Genomic DNA, 14,092 nt, shown 5'->3' on the forward strand with positions numbered 1-14,092 from the left:
ATTAGCCTGGCAACTGGATTTTGAACCCTGTTTGGATCTAACACCTGAAGTTTCCCCACCCGTATCTTTTTTCTGGGCTTCCAATGCATCTAAGCAAGATAGAATATGGGCCATAATAATCTGACTCTCAACTTCTGAAGAAGAAGAGGATGCAAGGGGTTCCATAGCTGGCTGAACTGGCTGTTTTGGGGCGGGTGTTTTTCCTTTTTCCTTTGCCTTTCCCTTTCCCTGTCCTTTCTTCGGGGCCATGATTATTTATTCAGTATATATTTATACTTACACAAATATGCCTATATCCCCTTTTAATATTATTATTATTGTTGTTTACACAGTCAGACAGGTGTTATTGAATGGTTTGTTTTATCCAGACATCGAGTCCTTCCCAAGGACCTGGGATGGCTGAATTTTATTATCAGTATTGTTGCTGTTGTTGTTATAGATATCGTCGCAGAATATAGGCTGTTCCCAGTAAAGTTGCTTTTTGTAATTGGCTGATGGTGATTTCTGTGGCCCCTATGGTGTTGAGGTGCTCTTCAAGGTGTTCTGGAATTTCACCTAGGGTGCAAATTACTACTGGGATTATTTTAGTCTTCTTCTGCCACAGCCTTTCAATTTCAATTTGTGGATCTTTCTTTTTCTTCTATTCTGCTATCACCTGGTATTACCATGCCGATTATTTTGACTTGTTTTTCTTGCTTTTCAACTACAGTTATATCTGGTGTATTGTGTGGCAGATGGTGGTGGTGGTTGTTAATTTATTCAATTTCTATACCGCCTTTCCAAAAATGGCTCAGGGCGGTGTACACAGAGAAATAATAAATAAATAAGATGGATCTCTGTACCCCAAGGGCTCACGATATAAAAAAGAAACATAAGATAGACACCAGCAACAGTCACTGGAAGTACTGTGCTGTGGGTGGATAGGGCCAGTTACTCTCCCCCGCTCAATAAAGAGAATCACCACGTTAAAAGGTGCCTCTTTGCCAAGGTAGCAGGGGTTGTTGTGTTGTTGTTTTGGTTGTTGTGTTGTTGTTGTTATGCTCTTTACACACAGTCTGCCAGATTTTATTGACTGGATTTGGTACTTTAATTATTGGGCCCTTTCCAAGGGTCTAGGATAACTAAAGAAAAATTAAAGATAGCGTTGTAGAATTCGTGCTGTCCTGAGTAGTGTGGCCTTCTGTAGCTGATGTGTTGTAATTTTATTGATGCCCAAGGTGTCAAGATGTTGTTCAAGTTTTTTTGGTACTGCACCAAGGGCACCAACAACTATTGGCACCACTACTGTTTTCTTTTTCCAGAGCCACTCAGTTCAATCTGAAGGTCCTTGTATTTAGTTATTTTCTCCAGTTGTTCTTCACCAACTCGTCTATCCCCTGAGATTGCAATATCAATGCTCAAACCCGATACTTCTCGTTGACTGTCAGATCCGGCGTATTATGCGCTAAATGCCTATCAGTTTTTATTCTAAAATGCCAAAGGATTTTTGCCTCCTCATTTTCTGTGACCTTCTCAATCGGATGATTTCACCAATTCTTGCTTGCTGGCTATTTGTAATTCTTTCAAAAGTTCCAATGGATCATCACAGCAACTTTATTGTTTCTTTCCTTATAATCAATCTGTGTGATTTTCTTACAACATACAAGGTGCTCAACTGTCTCCTCCATTTCCTTGCCTAACCGACACTTCCTGTAGCATTTCTTCTTGGCTTTCATTGATGTATTCCACCAATGCTAGTTTTTCTTCTTCAACAGACTCTCTGACTTGCAACATTCCACGTCCACTTTCATTTCTTGGCAGGTACAGCCTATCAATATCACTTCTTGGGTGCAGGGCATTTGATGGTCATTTTCCTGGACATCCAATTCTGCTTCTGTCCAATCAACAATACCTGTGGAATATCGGATTATAGGAATTGCCCATGTGTTGACTGCTTTGATAGTGTTACCACCATTAAGTTTGGACTTCAGTGTCTTTCTTACAGGGGCGTAACTACTATTAGGCAAGGGGAGGCGGCTGCCTGGGGGCCCCCATGCCTTAAGGGGCACCCAGAGGCAAGTCCCATGTGAAGTGTGTGTGTGTGTGTGTGTGTGTGTGTGTGTGTGTGTGTAGAGGAACCCGTTTTAAAATTTTGTCTCTGGGCCCACTCCAGCCTTGTTACGCCCCTGCTTTCTTACTTGCCTGATATATTCCTTACTAACTTTGGTCTTCACTTCAGCGTGCTTGATCTTGTCACTTTGGAGAATGCCCAAATACTTATCACTTTCCTAAGATGACAGACTCTTTATGTTTTTGTTTGGCATCTCAATTCCTTCACTAGTTGTCATTTTTCCAGTCCAAACTCCACTGCGATATCATGGCTTTAAATTCTAACCGTATTGAGTAATGACTCAATTTTGGATTGTGACTTTCCGTAAAGCTTTAGATCGCCCATTTAAAGAAGGTTAACCCTAACCCTAACCGCATCCTAATCCAGGGAATTACTTCATTCCGTACTGTTCAACTTAAGGTAATCATTAACTTTTATATCAGTAAATTATCATAACGAAGGAAAAGAAATAAAAGGAACACTCAAACTGTATGGGCAAAAACCCTGAGAGGACCATCCACTGCTGAAATTGATGACTCAGTTCTCAGTCTGTCCACCTAAAGTGCTGGGGTTAAGGCTGTAGTTTCGTCTTCTTCTGACAGGCAGCGGCAATCTGCTTGCTTGTTCACCCTCAGCCGATTATAGGCCCTAGAAGATTATAGGCGCTGGCATCCGAGCCTGCCTCGATTACTCCAGGTGCTCATCTTCTTGGCAGCAGCCGCTTGCGTGTCTGCCCACAGAGCAACTGAGAGATAGAATGAAGGAGCCGGCTATTTATGTAGCTGCTCCCCGCTCGTGATTGGTCTGTCAGCATCACATGCCAGGGGACCAAAATGGCGGCCTGCATGCCCATGTTTTGGGCCGGGCCTGCAACTCTGCCCCCCCTGCTCACCTGATATTGCAGCTAACATGGCGAAAGGGTTGGGGTGTGGCTTCTCCTCCATCTGTCCCAGGTCAACCATTTTCATCTCCCTCAACACCAGGATTTTCTGTTTCAGGCAGGGGCTCACATTTTCCACCACAGTCTATGGTGGAAAATGGGCAGGGGCTCACATTTTCCACCACATTTCCCACCACATTTGAATAGTATATTCAAACAACCTTTTACTCCCTTGTGGAAACCCATAGAACCACGGAGTCTCTCCCTGGTTGTCTTTACATTAACAGAGTCATCATTTGAACCACTAGCATCTACTTCTCTGAAACTAAGGTAAAGTGTGCCGTCAAGTTGGTGTTGACCACAGAGCCCTGTGGTTGTCTTTAGTAGAATACAGTAGGGGTTTACCATTGCCATCTCCCACACAGTATGAGATGATGCCATTCAGCATCTTCCTATATAGCTGCTGCCCGATATAGGTGTTTCCCATAGTCTGGGAAACATACCAGTGGGGATTTGAACCAGCAACCTCTGGCGTGTGGTCAAGTCATTTCCACACTGTGCCATTAGGTGGTTTTGCTTACCTAAAAACCACCTTTTTAGTAGCCATCACTTTGGCTAGAAGGGTCAGTCAACTCATGGGCCTGCGAACAGACTTGCCTTACATGAGATTTTTCCTAGATAAAGTGCTCTTGAGAACAGACCTTTCCTTTACTCCAAAAGTTGTGTCTGATTTTCATATCAACCAAGATATCGTTTCCTTTCTTTATGAACCTATCCATTCTTTTGGAACTTTCTCTGCAGTCCATGGATGTCAGAAGGTCTCTTTTGTTCTACATGGACCAGAATCAAGCTCTTCTAGAAATCTTGTAGACTTAGTTGCTTTTAAAGGCAGGAACAAGGGAAGACCTATCTCCAGGCAAAGACTCTCAAATTGGCTGGTGGAACTGATCTTCCTTTGCTATAAGTAACTGGGAGTCAAACCTCCACCTCCCATCAAAGCCCATTCTACTAGGGCCATGGCAGCCTCCATAGCACATATGTTTGAAATTAGTATTAGTGAAGTTTGCAAAGCAGCCGCCTGGTCCTCGAACCTACAGTTCATAAAGCATTACGCTATAGATATCCATTCAGTGGCTGAAGCTAACTTTGGCGGGCAGTTCTAAAGAAGGTGCTTTTAAGTAGCATTCTTGCACCCTCCACCATTTCATCAGTGAGCTCACTACGCACCCATGTTGGGAATGATCCTGGATCACCTAAAAGATATACAGAGTGTGCCTTGCGTGCAAAGGGGAGAGTTACAGAGTGCTTTGGAGAGCTGTGAAATCCTTCCGCTGAGGTTGCTGCACAGGTGCATTACCCATGTTGTGAAAGATCCTGGAACACCATTTACAAGTAAGCAACCTGTTTTTATTCTTATGCATGAAAATCGTAATGTTTGGAATGGCTGTTGTATAGACAAATGCAGCCTTTGGAGTTTAATGAGACTAAAATTGCACTCAAAGAGGAAAATTGCTTTCTTGGGCTTGTTCACACAGTAGTTTTCTTTTGAGTACTGAAAGTATTGTGGATCTTTGGGTGTAACTCACAGACCAATAATTCTGTATAGTTTTCATGATTGACTCTTCCCTTCTTAATGGTGCTAAACAACGTTCCTGCAAAAACCACTAGAAGGTCCTTCTGTCAATGGAAAGAGCATTGCATTTCACACAAAAGGTCCTTCTGTCAGTACATCTCTCCTTCTGTGAGTGTTTAATAATGGAGTGTCACTCCAGCTTTCAATAGTGGAGCATCACTCCACCAAAGCTAGGGTGGTTTATGCTCCAGGGTGAATCAACAGACATATATTTGGATTTTTTTAAAAAAAGTCTCTGCCCGCCCTCCAATAAAATATAAATATTGTTGTTCAGATCAACTGGTATAATGGTGATGAAATATGCATGATGACAGCTCGAAACAGTTCTCCTTTATAGACCTTTATTGCATATAAAGGGTGGTTAATCCAACAGGATTCTGTTAAAAGCAAATACTTTGACATAAATATGTCATTTTCAGTGCTTGAATATCTAGCATTGAAAATGACACCTTTATGTTGAAACGTTTGCTTTTAACAGAATCCTGTTGGTTTAATGGCCCTTTTATACAATAAAGGAGGTCTATAAAGGAGAATTGTTGTTGTCTAATTTACTAAATTTATGTCTGTTTATGAACTACTAAACTGCTTGTTCAGTTTTCTACCTGGATCATTTCTGGATGAAGCCCAGTGCTTGGGATTCTTTCTTGAAGATACCATGACTATGAAATGAATTAATATTTGTAGTGTAATATAATTATAATTGCCCTTTTAGCTGCTAATAATGTTCAGGTAACTATTCATCATCAAACTTTTTTGTTTGAGCAAAAGGCCATAATAAAGAGGAAAAAACACATATATGGAACAAATCCAACAGAGCGAATACAAAGATACAGATCAAAGAACTGGTAATTTAACTGTCATTTTCTTAGCTGCAAGGGGAAACATAGATACCTTATATGTCACTGCCATATCATGATCAGAGGCAGGTACTGCTGTCTTTGCTAGTATTGTCAAGCATTTTATTTCTCTTGTCAGTGTTTATTTGAAACACATACATGTTTAACTTCTCGTGCAAAACACAAATTACATGGTTGTGCTGAATTTATTGTCTTATTTTTCAGATGAGGCTATTTCGCCTACATTATTGGATACAAAGTGGAATCAAATCTTAGATCCTCCTTCCCATCGACTTGCTTTTAATCCAACTCTGGCGAATGTAAATGAATGCACAATTCCTAATGAGTGTCCACAGAAATTAAAATCTTTCTCCCTTTCTCATTTAGCCACCACGTCGATAGGAGGAGGGGGTGGTTATTCTAATGGAAATAATCTTAATATAAGGCAAGAGAGCTCAAACATGTGGATTGATGATCAGGCAGCAGCAGATGATCAACTAGTTAAGAGAAATGGCAATCGGAATGCTGAGTGTAATGCTGTGGATGAAGAAGAAAAGAAATGTGGCAATATAGTTTATTTACCAGAAGAGAAGAATGTTCTAGTTGTAGCAGTCATGCATAACTGTGACAAAAAGACACTGCAAAGTGGCAATTTGTTGGATTGTAAAAATGAGATCAGTCCCTCCCTAATGGATACTGTTAGCTTTACACTGGATAACGAAACCCAACAGACTGAACAACTCGATGTTACTGTAAATGGGTCCACTGAGAAAGATACAGATACAGAAAAGGAAGCAGTACAAGCAGACAGGCTGCATACAGAAGTGGTTTCTTTTAACCATTGTGTAGCTTCTGCTTCAGATGGCCTATTAAGTGGATATACTTCTCAGTTAAAAGAGAATGATAATATCAATAGAGATCCTCAGTTATCAGAAGCTGAAGCTGCAGGGATGAATGTAGTTACTTTGCAGAGGCCACTTGGTGCTAGCATTAAAATACAAGAAAGCTGTGCATCAGATGAAGGTTTTGATATCAATACCGTTGCCCAGAGAACCGAGCTAGAAACTAGAAACTGTTCACCTGATTCGCGCAATGGTGGCTTCTTCACAGAAGTTTCTTTAGTAGAGCAAACAGCCAAACAATTTCAGTCAGGGATACCCGAACTCTCAGAAACTTGTCAGCTGAATGTGTTTGGAAGTGGCAATCACTGTGAACGTTCTGGCAGACATTCTGCCTCTCGGGACATTGCTGCTGTTGAAAATGAAGCTGACAAATATGAAAAAATTCTCAGCACAGTTGAATCACTCAGCATGGCAGTGTGTTTATCTGAATCTCAGGAGATAACTAATGGGGAACTGACGAAACAAAATGAGATGAGTAATAAGCAAACACTTGGGGAGAATGAAGCACTGTTGCATACAGCAACGCGTGAAGAAGCATGTAGTAATAATGGAGATGGTGATGATGACACGATAAAAGCAGGTCTTGACTTAAAGGGGACATGTACAGATAAGCTTGAAGATTCTAGTTCTACTGATGTCATGGATACATCAGCCTCAAGTGCTCTGCCGAATGGCTGTGATTCCTATGGAATACAGAACCAAGTTCTTGCTCATATTCCAAAGACTTTACCTTCCAAGGAAGACTCTGTGACTGAGGAAAAGGAGTTAGAGGAGAGCAAATCGGAGTGTTACAGTAATGTTTATGAACAAAGAGGAGATGAGGCCACAGATAGGAGTGGACTCATTTTGAACTGCACTGGTGATCAAATTAAAAAAATATATTTATCTGAACCAAGTCAAGCATCACCCAAACCAGCAGCTAACCTGCAACCCCTCAGTGTTCCTTTCGGTGGTGCCCGTCCCAAACAGCCTACAAATCTTAAATTACAAATTCCAAAGCCATTATTGGACCATTTACAAAATGATCTGGTTCCTCCAAACTGTGGAGGTAACAGTAAAAATAAGAACGATACATCTGGAAAAGCAAAATTAGGTGAAAACTTGACATCAAATGTGTTTTCTGATGAACCGTCATTGAATGCCTCTATCGTTGATACTGTTGGGGAGCAGACGGATGAATACGAATCTGGAGTTCCTAGTAGTTCGTGCCTTGCAGCAGCCTCGGATAGTCCAGATAATGATGTTGGAGCAGGCCAGTTTGGAGTTTCTTCAAGAAAGCCATTTACAACTTTGGGTGAAGTGGCTCCGATTTGGGTCCCAGATACTCAAGCACCAAACTGCATGAAATGTGAAGCCAGATTCACATTCACTAAAAGGCGACACCACTGCAGAGCCTGTGGAAAGGTAAGTTTAATTACAATAACTTCTCATAAATGATAAATCATTGGCCTTAGCTACAGTAGTAGACTACCTATTACTAGCACAAATATTTTCAATATACTTTGAACTGAGCATAGTGGACATTTTACCTGTCCATTTTTTAATGGTAACAATATTGTCTGATTATTCTCAATACCCTTAATTAGAAACTGTTTAAAAATGAACAGGTGAGATGGCAAAGCACCATTGGAATAAATAAGACCAGTTATTCATCACTAACAAGTTCCATTAATTCCAGTGGGACTTAGTCATGAACTAATTTAGTCTGGATGTTGCCTTTTTTGGTGTGGTGTTTAAAAAGTGTGTGTGCATATATGTAAAATTACATGCACTGTAATGCGTGAGTATATAGCATTGTAATATGTACATAAAATTGTGTGTCTGTCTGCAGTGGAATGTCTTATTGGATTTGCATCAAGATACTGTAAAATACTTATGTGCAGGAAGCTACCTTACAAAACTTATGGCTTGATTCGTTTTCATTAATGTACTCACTGACACAGGCATAAGCTATTGAATTCTCAATTTTCTGATATGTCTTATCATATTTATTCTATGATATTCCCTATACTTACATTGTGTATACCATATTCAAAGGTCTGTTGATATGACGTTGCAGTCATCTTTCTGGCATTCTTGATATTTCACTTTTTATTTTAAGTTTTTGATAAGTTGATATGTTGGTGATGCAATGCGCATGTTAACTCCAAACTCTCAACAGAGACCTTTTTTATTGCGTACAAAAAAAATGAATTCTTTAAATTTATAGTTTCTTTAATGTATAATTTCTTTAAATTAAGAAACAATCATTTAGAGAGCAAATGGTATAGAAAATCAGCCAAAAAGCACATTTTATTAAAGAATCAATTGACACACCCCCAGATAGTGAAAATGCAAACTATGAAAAATGTGATAAAGAGGGCAGAGGATGTTTCCACAGCTGAACATCAAAAGGAGTCTAGAGAGAAAGCTGAAAATGAATTGGGAAGAATGGGTATGAATTACCTGCTTTTAAAGAGTTGGGAAAGAGCTAGATTAATTAAGGGTTGGTTTGCTAATACCATTCATTACTGATAGATTTACGACAAACCCAGATAATCTTGGAAAGACAGGGAATTAAGGTGAATGTGATTTGCACAGCACCAGTAACACTTAAACAATTGTTAGATAACTCTAGATTGTATGATAGGAGATGTGATGTACAAGATTGTGAATTTGTGAAGAGGGGGAAGGAAACTGTGGAAAGAAAGGTACAATATATAAAATTCAATGCTTAGGTTGGACTTCATTCTATATTGGGAAATCTGGCAGGTCATTGAAAGATAGATATAAAGAGCATCTAGTTGGTATGAGGCATTATGCAAAGAGATCGAAACCCTGGTCATTGCATATGAGGATTAAGCATAAAGGCCAAATGGTGCCCACTAAAATATCCATTATTATTATTATTGTTGTTGTTGTTGTTGTTGTTGTTGTTATTAATTCGATTTCTATACCGCCCTTCCAAAAATGGCTCAGGGCAGTTTACAAAGAGAAATAACAAAAAAATAAATAAGATGGCTCCCTGTCCCCAAAGGGCTCACATTCTAAAAAGAAACATAAGACACACACCAGCAACAGTCACTGGAAGTACTGTGCTGGGTGTGGATAGGGCCAGTTACTCTCCCCCTGCTAAATAAAGAGAATCACCACATTAAAAAGGTGCCTCTTTGCCCAGTTAGCAGGATTGAAAGGAACCTACAAAGAACGAAAATCAAGGAAGCATTTTTTATAGAGAAACCGAGACTTGACATTAATGCTCAGGAGGCACTGACCGATGCAATGGAGTCGTAGTGATCAATCACTGACCACCCCCGCCTCTCCCCTAAAGAGTTACCCGGAAGTGAACCCTGCCCTGACTGGTGAACTCCAGGGATTAGTCAATCAACACACCAGGTGGGTGGGACCTAGAGAGCCATTAAGAGGAAGATAAGGGTTCCTTTGTTAGAAGAAGCTAGGCTGGAGGTGAGGGAAGCTTAGGCGGAAAGGCTTAGTGAAGAGCAAAGGAGTTTTGCTCCCTCATGGTCAAAAGCTAGCCTGGAGATTTCTGTTATGGAAGGACCTTTGCAGCTCCTTGAAAGACAGAAGGGCAGGAAACTTGAATCCTTATCCAGGAATTGGTGAGTCCAAGACAAAGGATACCAGGACTTTGGCTTCTGGAAGTTTAGCTGCGGGAACAGTTTGTTAGACAGATTTTGTGTTAGAAACTTATATTGCTTTTGTGTGCTTTGTAAATCTCTGATACTGTTTAAGGATGGTCTTATCTGCAAGCTTTAAAGGTGCTTTTGTATTTTCTTATATCCATGTTCTTTGCAACTGGGTAACTGTGATTTTTAAAGTGTGCCACCCCAATATCATCTGGGGTGCTTTTTGAAGTATTATTGTAGCCTACTTTGTATTTTTACCTGTAACTTAAAGCTGAGGTAGCCTCAGACCAAAGGAGTCTGTAGCATTTGAATAATGTGTTTTCTCTTTTTGTTCTTTGCATTTTATAAGCCTCTCTGAGAGGAATTTTATTTTTACTCAGGAAAGGTGGGGCTGGAAGGGGTTCTCATTCTGGTGTAATACATCTCAGGCATTCAGCAACTACCAGTTTTCTCTCCATGTGTAAGCTTGCATGTGGAAGGGTTGGTGTTTTTTTTGTGTGTGGGGGTGTATACTTTTATAATAGCAGGAGAGATTTTCCCCTGGGATTTTCACCCAAGCCCAGGGGGTGGGGGTGGGTTTAGCTCTGTTGATAAGTGCATGGTGGCGGCAGCCTAGATCTTACCAAGATTACAGGAAAGTTTGTAATCCGCTACAGAAGTTTATTAGCCTCTGAGAATAATCAGGTGTTTCCCCCTCTCCCCCCCCCCATCATCTCTCTGCCAGTCAGGGAACCGTGTGTTATCTTGTCTAAGGAATTTAACAGCTGGGGAACGGAAGTTCTTTCTAAGTGGTCTCTGACCATCACACAAATGGGCTTCACACCTGCGGGAAGAACAATCTGGAAAACCTATCAAGTTGATCCTTTTGTTGTTGTTGTTGATAGCCTCAGCTAGGCAGCTGGGCATCCCCCCCACACACCTTGGTCACATGACCCTGCTCACTTCTCCTCAGTTCTTTTTCGTCTGCTGGAGAAGCTACATCTCTGGTCCCCTGTCTAGTTGTTCTTCAGACCTATTATTTGTTTCTTTTCATTTTATTCTTCTACATCTCCCCTTGGTTTTCACCTCTTTCTCATTTGCGTTATAATTTCATATTCGTATATACTTTACAAAAAGAAGGGGAAGAGGGAGAAGAGCAAGGCAGATAAGAGGGGGACTTAGAGAGCCCTCCCCACATAGAGTTTATGGCCGGTAAATCTACCTTTAAGCGCTGCCTTGACTGCCACTCACAATTTCCCTCAGCTGACGGTCACAGTAAATGCCTTTTTTGTCTGGGTGAAGCACATCAACCTGATTCCTGTCAGCACTGTCAAAAGCTTTCAAAGAGGGCGAAGCGTGATAGAGAATCCCGTCTATGCTCATTTTTATGGGAGAGCGCCTTATTTTGTAAGGCAATGGAGTGTATGAACACCGAACCTACACCACCTTCCAATGAAGTGAGTGGATCATTGGCGGCCTTGGCACAGCCGCCTGGAGGGCCTGGGATGCCCACGGGGCTTCCCTTTGCCTCCTCTCTCCCTTCCGCCCCTGTGGTGCCCCGGCTTACCTCACAGGATCAGGCGGCCCCAGCCTCCGTGCCCTCCAAAGCTCCAGTTCCCTTGCATCAAGCCGCTTCCTCCATGCCCCTCTCTCCTGCAGCCGGACCTAAGAAGCACAAGAAGAAAAAAGACAAGTTTAAGGAGCCGTTAGCACCAAAGCCAAAATCGGTCCCGGCAGACAGTGGACATGATCAGGGAGATATGCAAACTGCGCATGCTCAGAACGCAGCGCTCTCTGGCACCGAAGCTAAGAAGAAGACAAACGTCATGGTGCCAAGGCTCGGCAGCACTCCCAGGTGCATTCCTCAGCCTCTTCTGGACATGGGGGATGCCCCCCAACCCCCCAGGGAGGGATCCCCCATGCTGCCTTTCAGTCTGTTGTCGCACCCCACCTCACAGCACCGAGACAATCGCGCAAGCGGGAGAGTCATCCAGTGAGTCGGACCCTGCTCTCTCCCTCTCAAATGTCTCTCCATACCAACGAGCACACCGCGACGACCACTGTTATTATCCCTACGACTCTGCTGACATATAATACAGCTAATATAATTATTTGATTAAACGTGATTGTTTATATCATAGTTCTATAGCCTACGTGTATAACCGAATGAAGTAATAATGTTGATAAGGGGAATTGCTCCCACGTCAAAGATCGTCTGCGAATGTAATAGAATGATTTACTTCTGTATAAACAAATGATAAAAGGAACTCTGTGTGTGTGTGTGTCTGAAAGAATGTATGAGTAAGCAGAGGATATACCAGCCCCAAAAACATAATAAATGTGTTGGGAAGGAAATGCCCAAAAGGACCAGAGAAAACTGGAAAACATGCCGAACACAGCAGAAAGGAGTTGCTGGGAAAACAAGGACTATGGTTGGTCCTGGGATAAGGACGGATGCAAATACGTAACAGCAAATAACTTCAAAGGCAGGCAACACTTTTTAAGTCAGGCATCAACAGAGGTTTTCTCTGAGAAGCACAGAAGATTGTGGGGCCTTCAGCTTCTCCTAACTCCCCATTAAAGACTGATCACCTTTAAGTGGGGCTGGTACGTATGCATGTGTGAGTGAATGAACTATAGTTTAACTAGTACTTAGGGTGTAATAATAAACTGATGAACTAAATCCAGCTGGTGTCCGGGATCTGTTTTCTTTTTGGGACTTGTATTAGCCTATCCGAAGTGGTACTCCTAATTAAGGGTGACCCCCTTAATAATTGGTCACACTGCAACCTACTACTCTCCTTATGACTCAGTGTCTGGAGACAGTGCAGAGGAGCTCTATTACCAACGCACCTCTGCTTGGAGGTTTTACGCTGTTCCTCACTATCACTCAGGCTATGGGCACAGGAGAGACTCCACTTATGAACTGCCCTATCCCTCTCACAGACATTCTCAATCGTGCTCCCCTTACTTTGTTCGGAGGGAGGTTTCCTACAGGAGCAGGCAGCTGTCCCCCTCGCAGGGTCACCACTTTAGCCGTGACCCTCCCGAAGCCTGTAAGGTTGCATGCGCCTCGGAACTGTGCGCTCTAGCCCTGTCTCTAGGGACTCCCACTTACCTAACTTGATGCCCCATGAAGGGGCTTGTGCCATTGCTGCCCTTCCAAAGGAGAAAACAACTGACTAGCCTACAGTTCCAGCCCGAACTCCACTTGCTAACCCACCACTCCTGGCTCCGTTGGGTCCTGTCCCGCCTGAGAAGATTTTGGAGTCATCTACCACTGACTCTAACACTTCTACATCTTCGACCCACCCAGCTACTCCTGTACCTAAACGTCGGAAGCAAGACAAGGATGGGGAATCCTCGCCTCCTCGCTCCCACCTTAAAATTTTCTCTAAGTATGTGGCCACCATGGCCCACGCCTTGGGCATTCAATCTGAGGAGGTGGCTAAGCCCTTGGCAAACCCACTCTTTGACATACTAGAAGATGATTCTTTGCAGCCTGTGGTGCTTCCTATGAACCCAGCTCTTGCAGACATCACTAAGAGTTTCTGGGAGAAACCATGATCTCTGGCTCCTGTTTCCATGAAGATCGAAAATCTGTATAGAGTCCACCAGGAAGCCCCTCCCTTTTTACATAAGCACCCTTATCTGAACTCTATAGTTGTAGAGGCGGCTCAAACCACATCTAAAAATGAAATGCTCTCTACCCCCATGGACAGGGAGGGCCATCACCTAGATGCTATGGGTAAGCGCCTTTATACCTGTTCCTCCATGGGGGTCAAGATCGCTACCTACCAGGCCTGCGTGGCCAGATATAATCACCTTCTCTGGGAGAGACTGGCAGAGCACTTTGAGGGCATGCAACCATCTCTTCGCTTTAGCCTTACAGCATTTCAGGCAGATGGTTATGAACTTAGCAAACAGTTGTTGCATACTTTCAAGCACAACACAGATGCTATGAGCAGATCTCTTGCCACAGCCATAGCCCTCTGCCGCCATGCCTGGCTTTGTTCTTCTGGCCTGAACGCGGAGGCCAGAACTAGGATTGAGGACTTTCCTTTCAACAGTTCCACGTTGTTTTGCACCCAAACAGACACCATGGAACGCTTCGAAAAGATGCATAAGACTGCCAAGTCTATGAGTT

At 42.5% G+C, this 14,092-nt stretch overlaps 1 protein-coding gene across 5 annotated transcripts in view; it reads left to right on the plus strand.

Moving 5' to 3' along the window:
* The window catches only part of ZFYVE9 (zinc finger FYVE-type containing 9), a 118,181-nt gene that overhangs the window by 44,606 nt on the left and 59,483 nt on the right, over nucleotides 1-14,092 (plus strand). For 3 of the 5 annotated variants that reach the window (XM_053313642.1, XM_053313643.1, XM_053313644.1), the window contains one exon: nucleotides 5,664-7,744. In XM_053313642.1, coding sequence (XP_053169617.1) covers nucleotides 5,664-7,744 — 2,081 coding nt within the window. Of the gene's footprint in view, nucleotides 1-5,383; nucleotides 5,448-5,663; nucleotides 7,745-14,092 lie in introns of those variants that run through there. The other 2 variants (XM_053313647.1, XM_053313646.1) reach the window with 2 other exon arrangements.

Source organism: Hemicordylus capensis, chromosome 4 (genome assembly GCF_027244095.1).
Source record: "Hemicordylus capensis ecotype Gifberg chromosome 4, rHemCap1.1.pri, whole genome shotgun sequence".
NCBI classification, from domain to species: Eukaryota; Metazoa; Chordata; class Lepidosauria; order Squamata; family Cordylidae; genus Hemicordylus; species Hemicordylus capensis.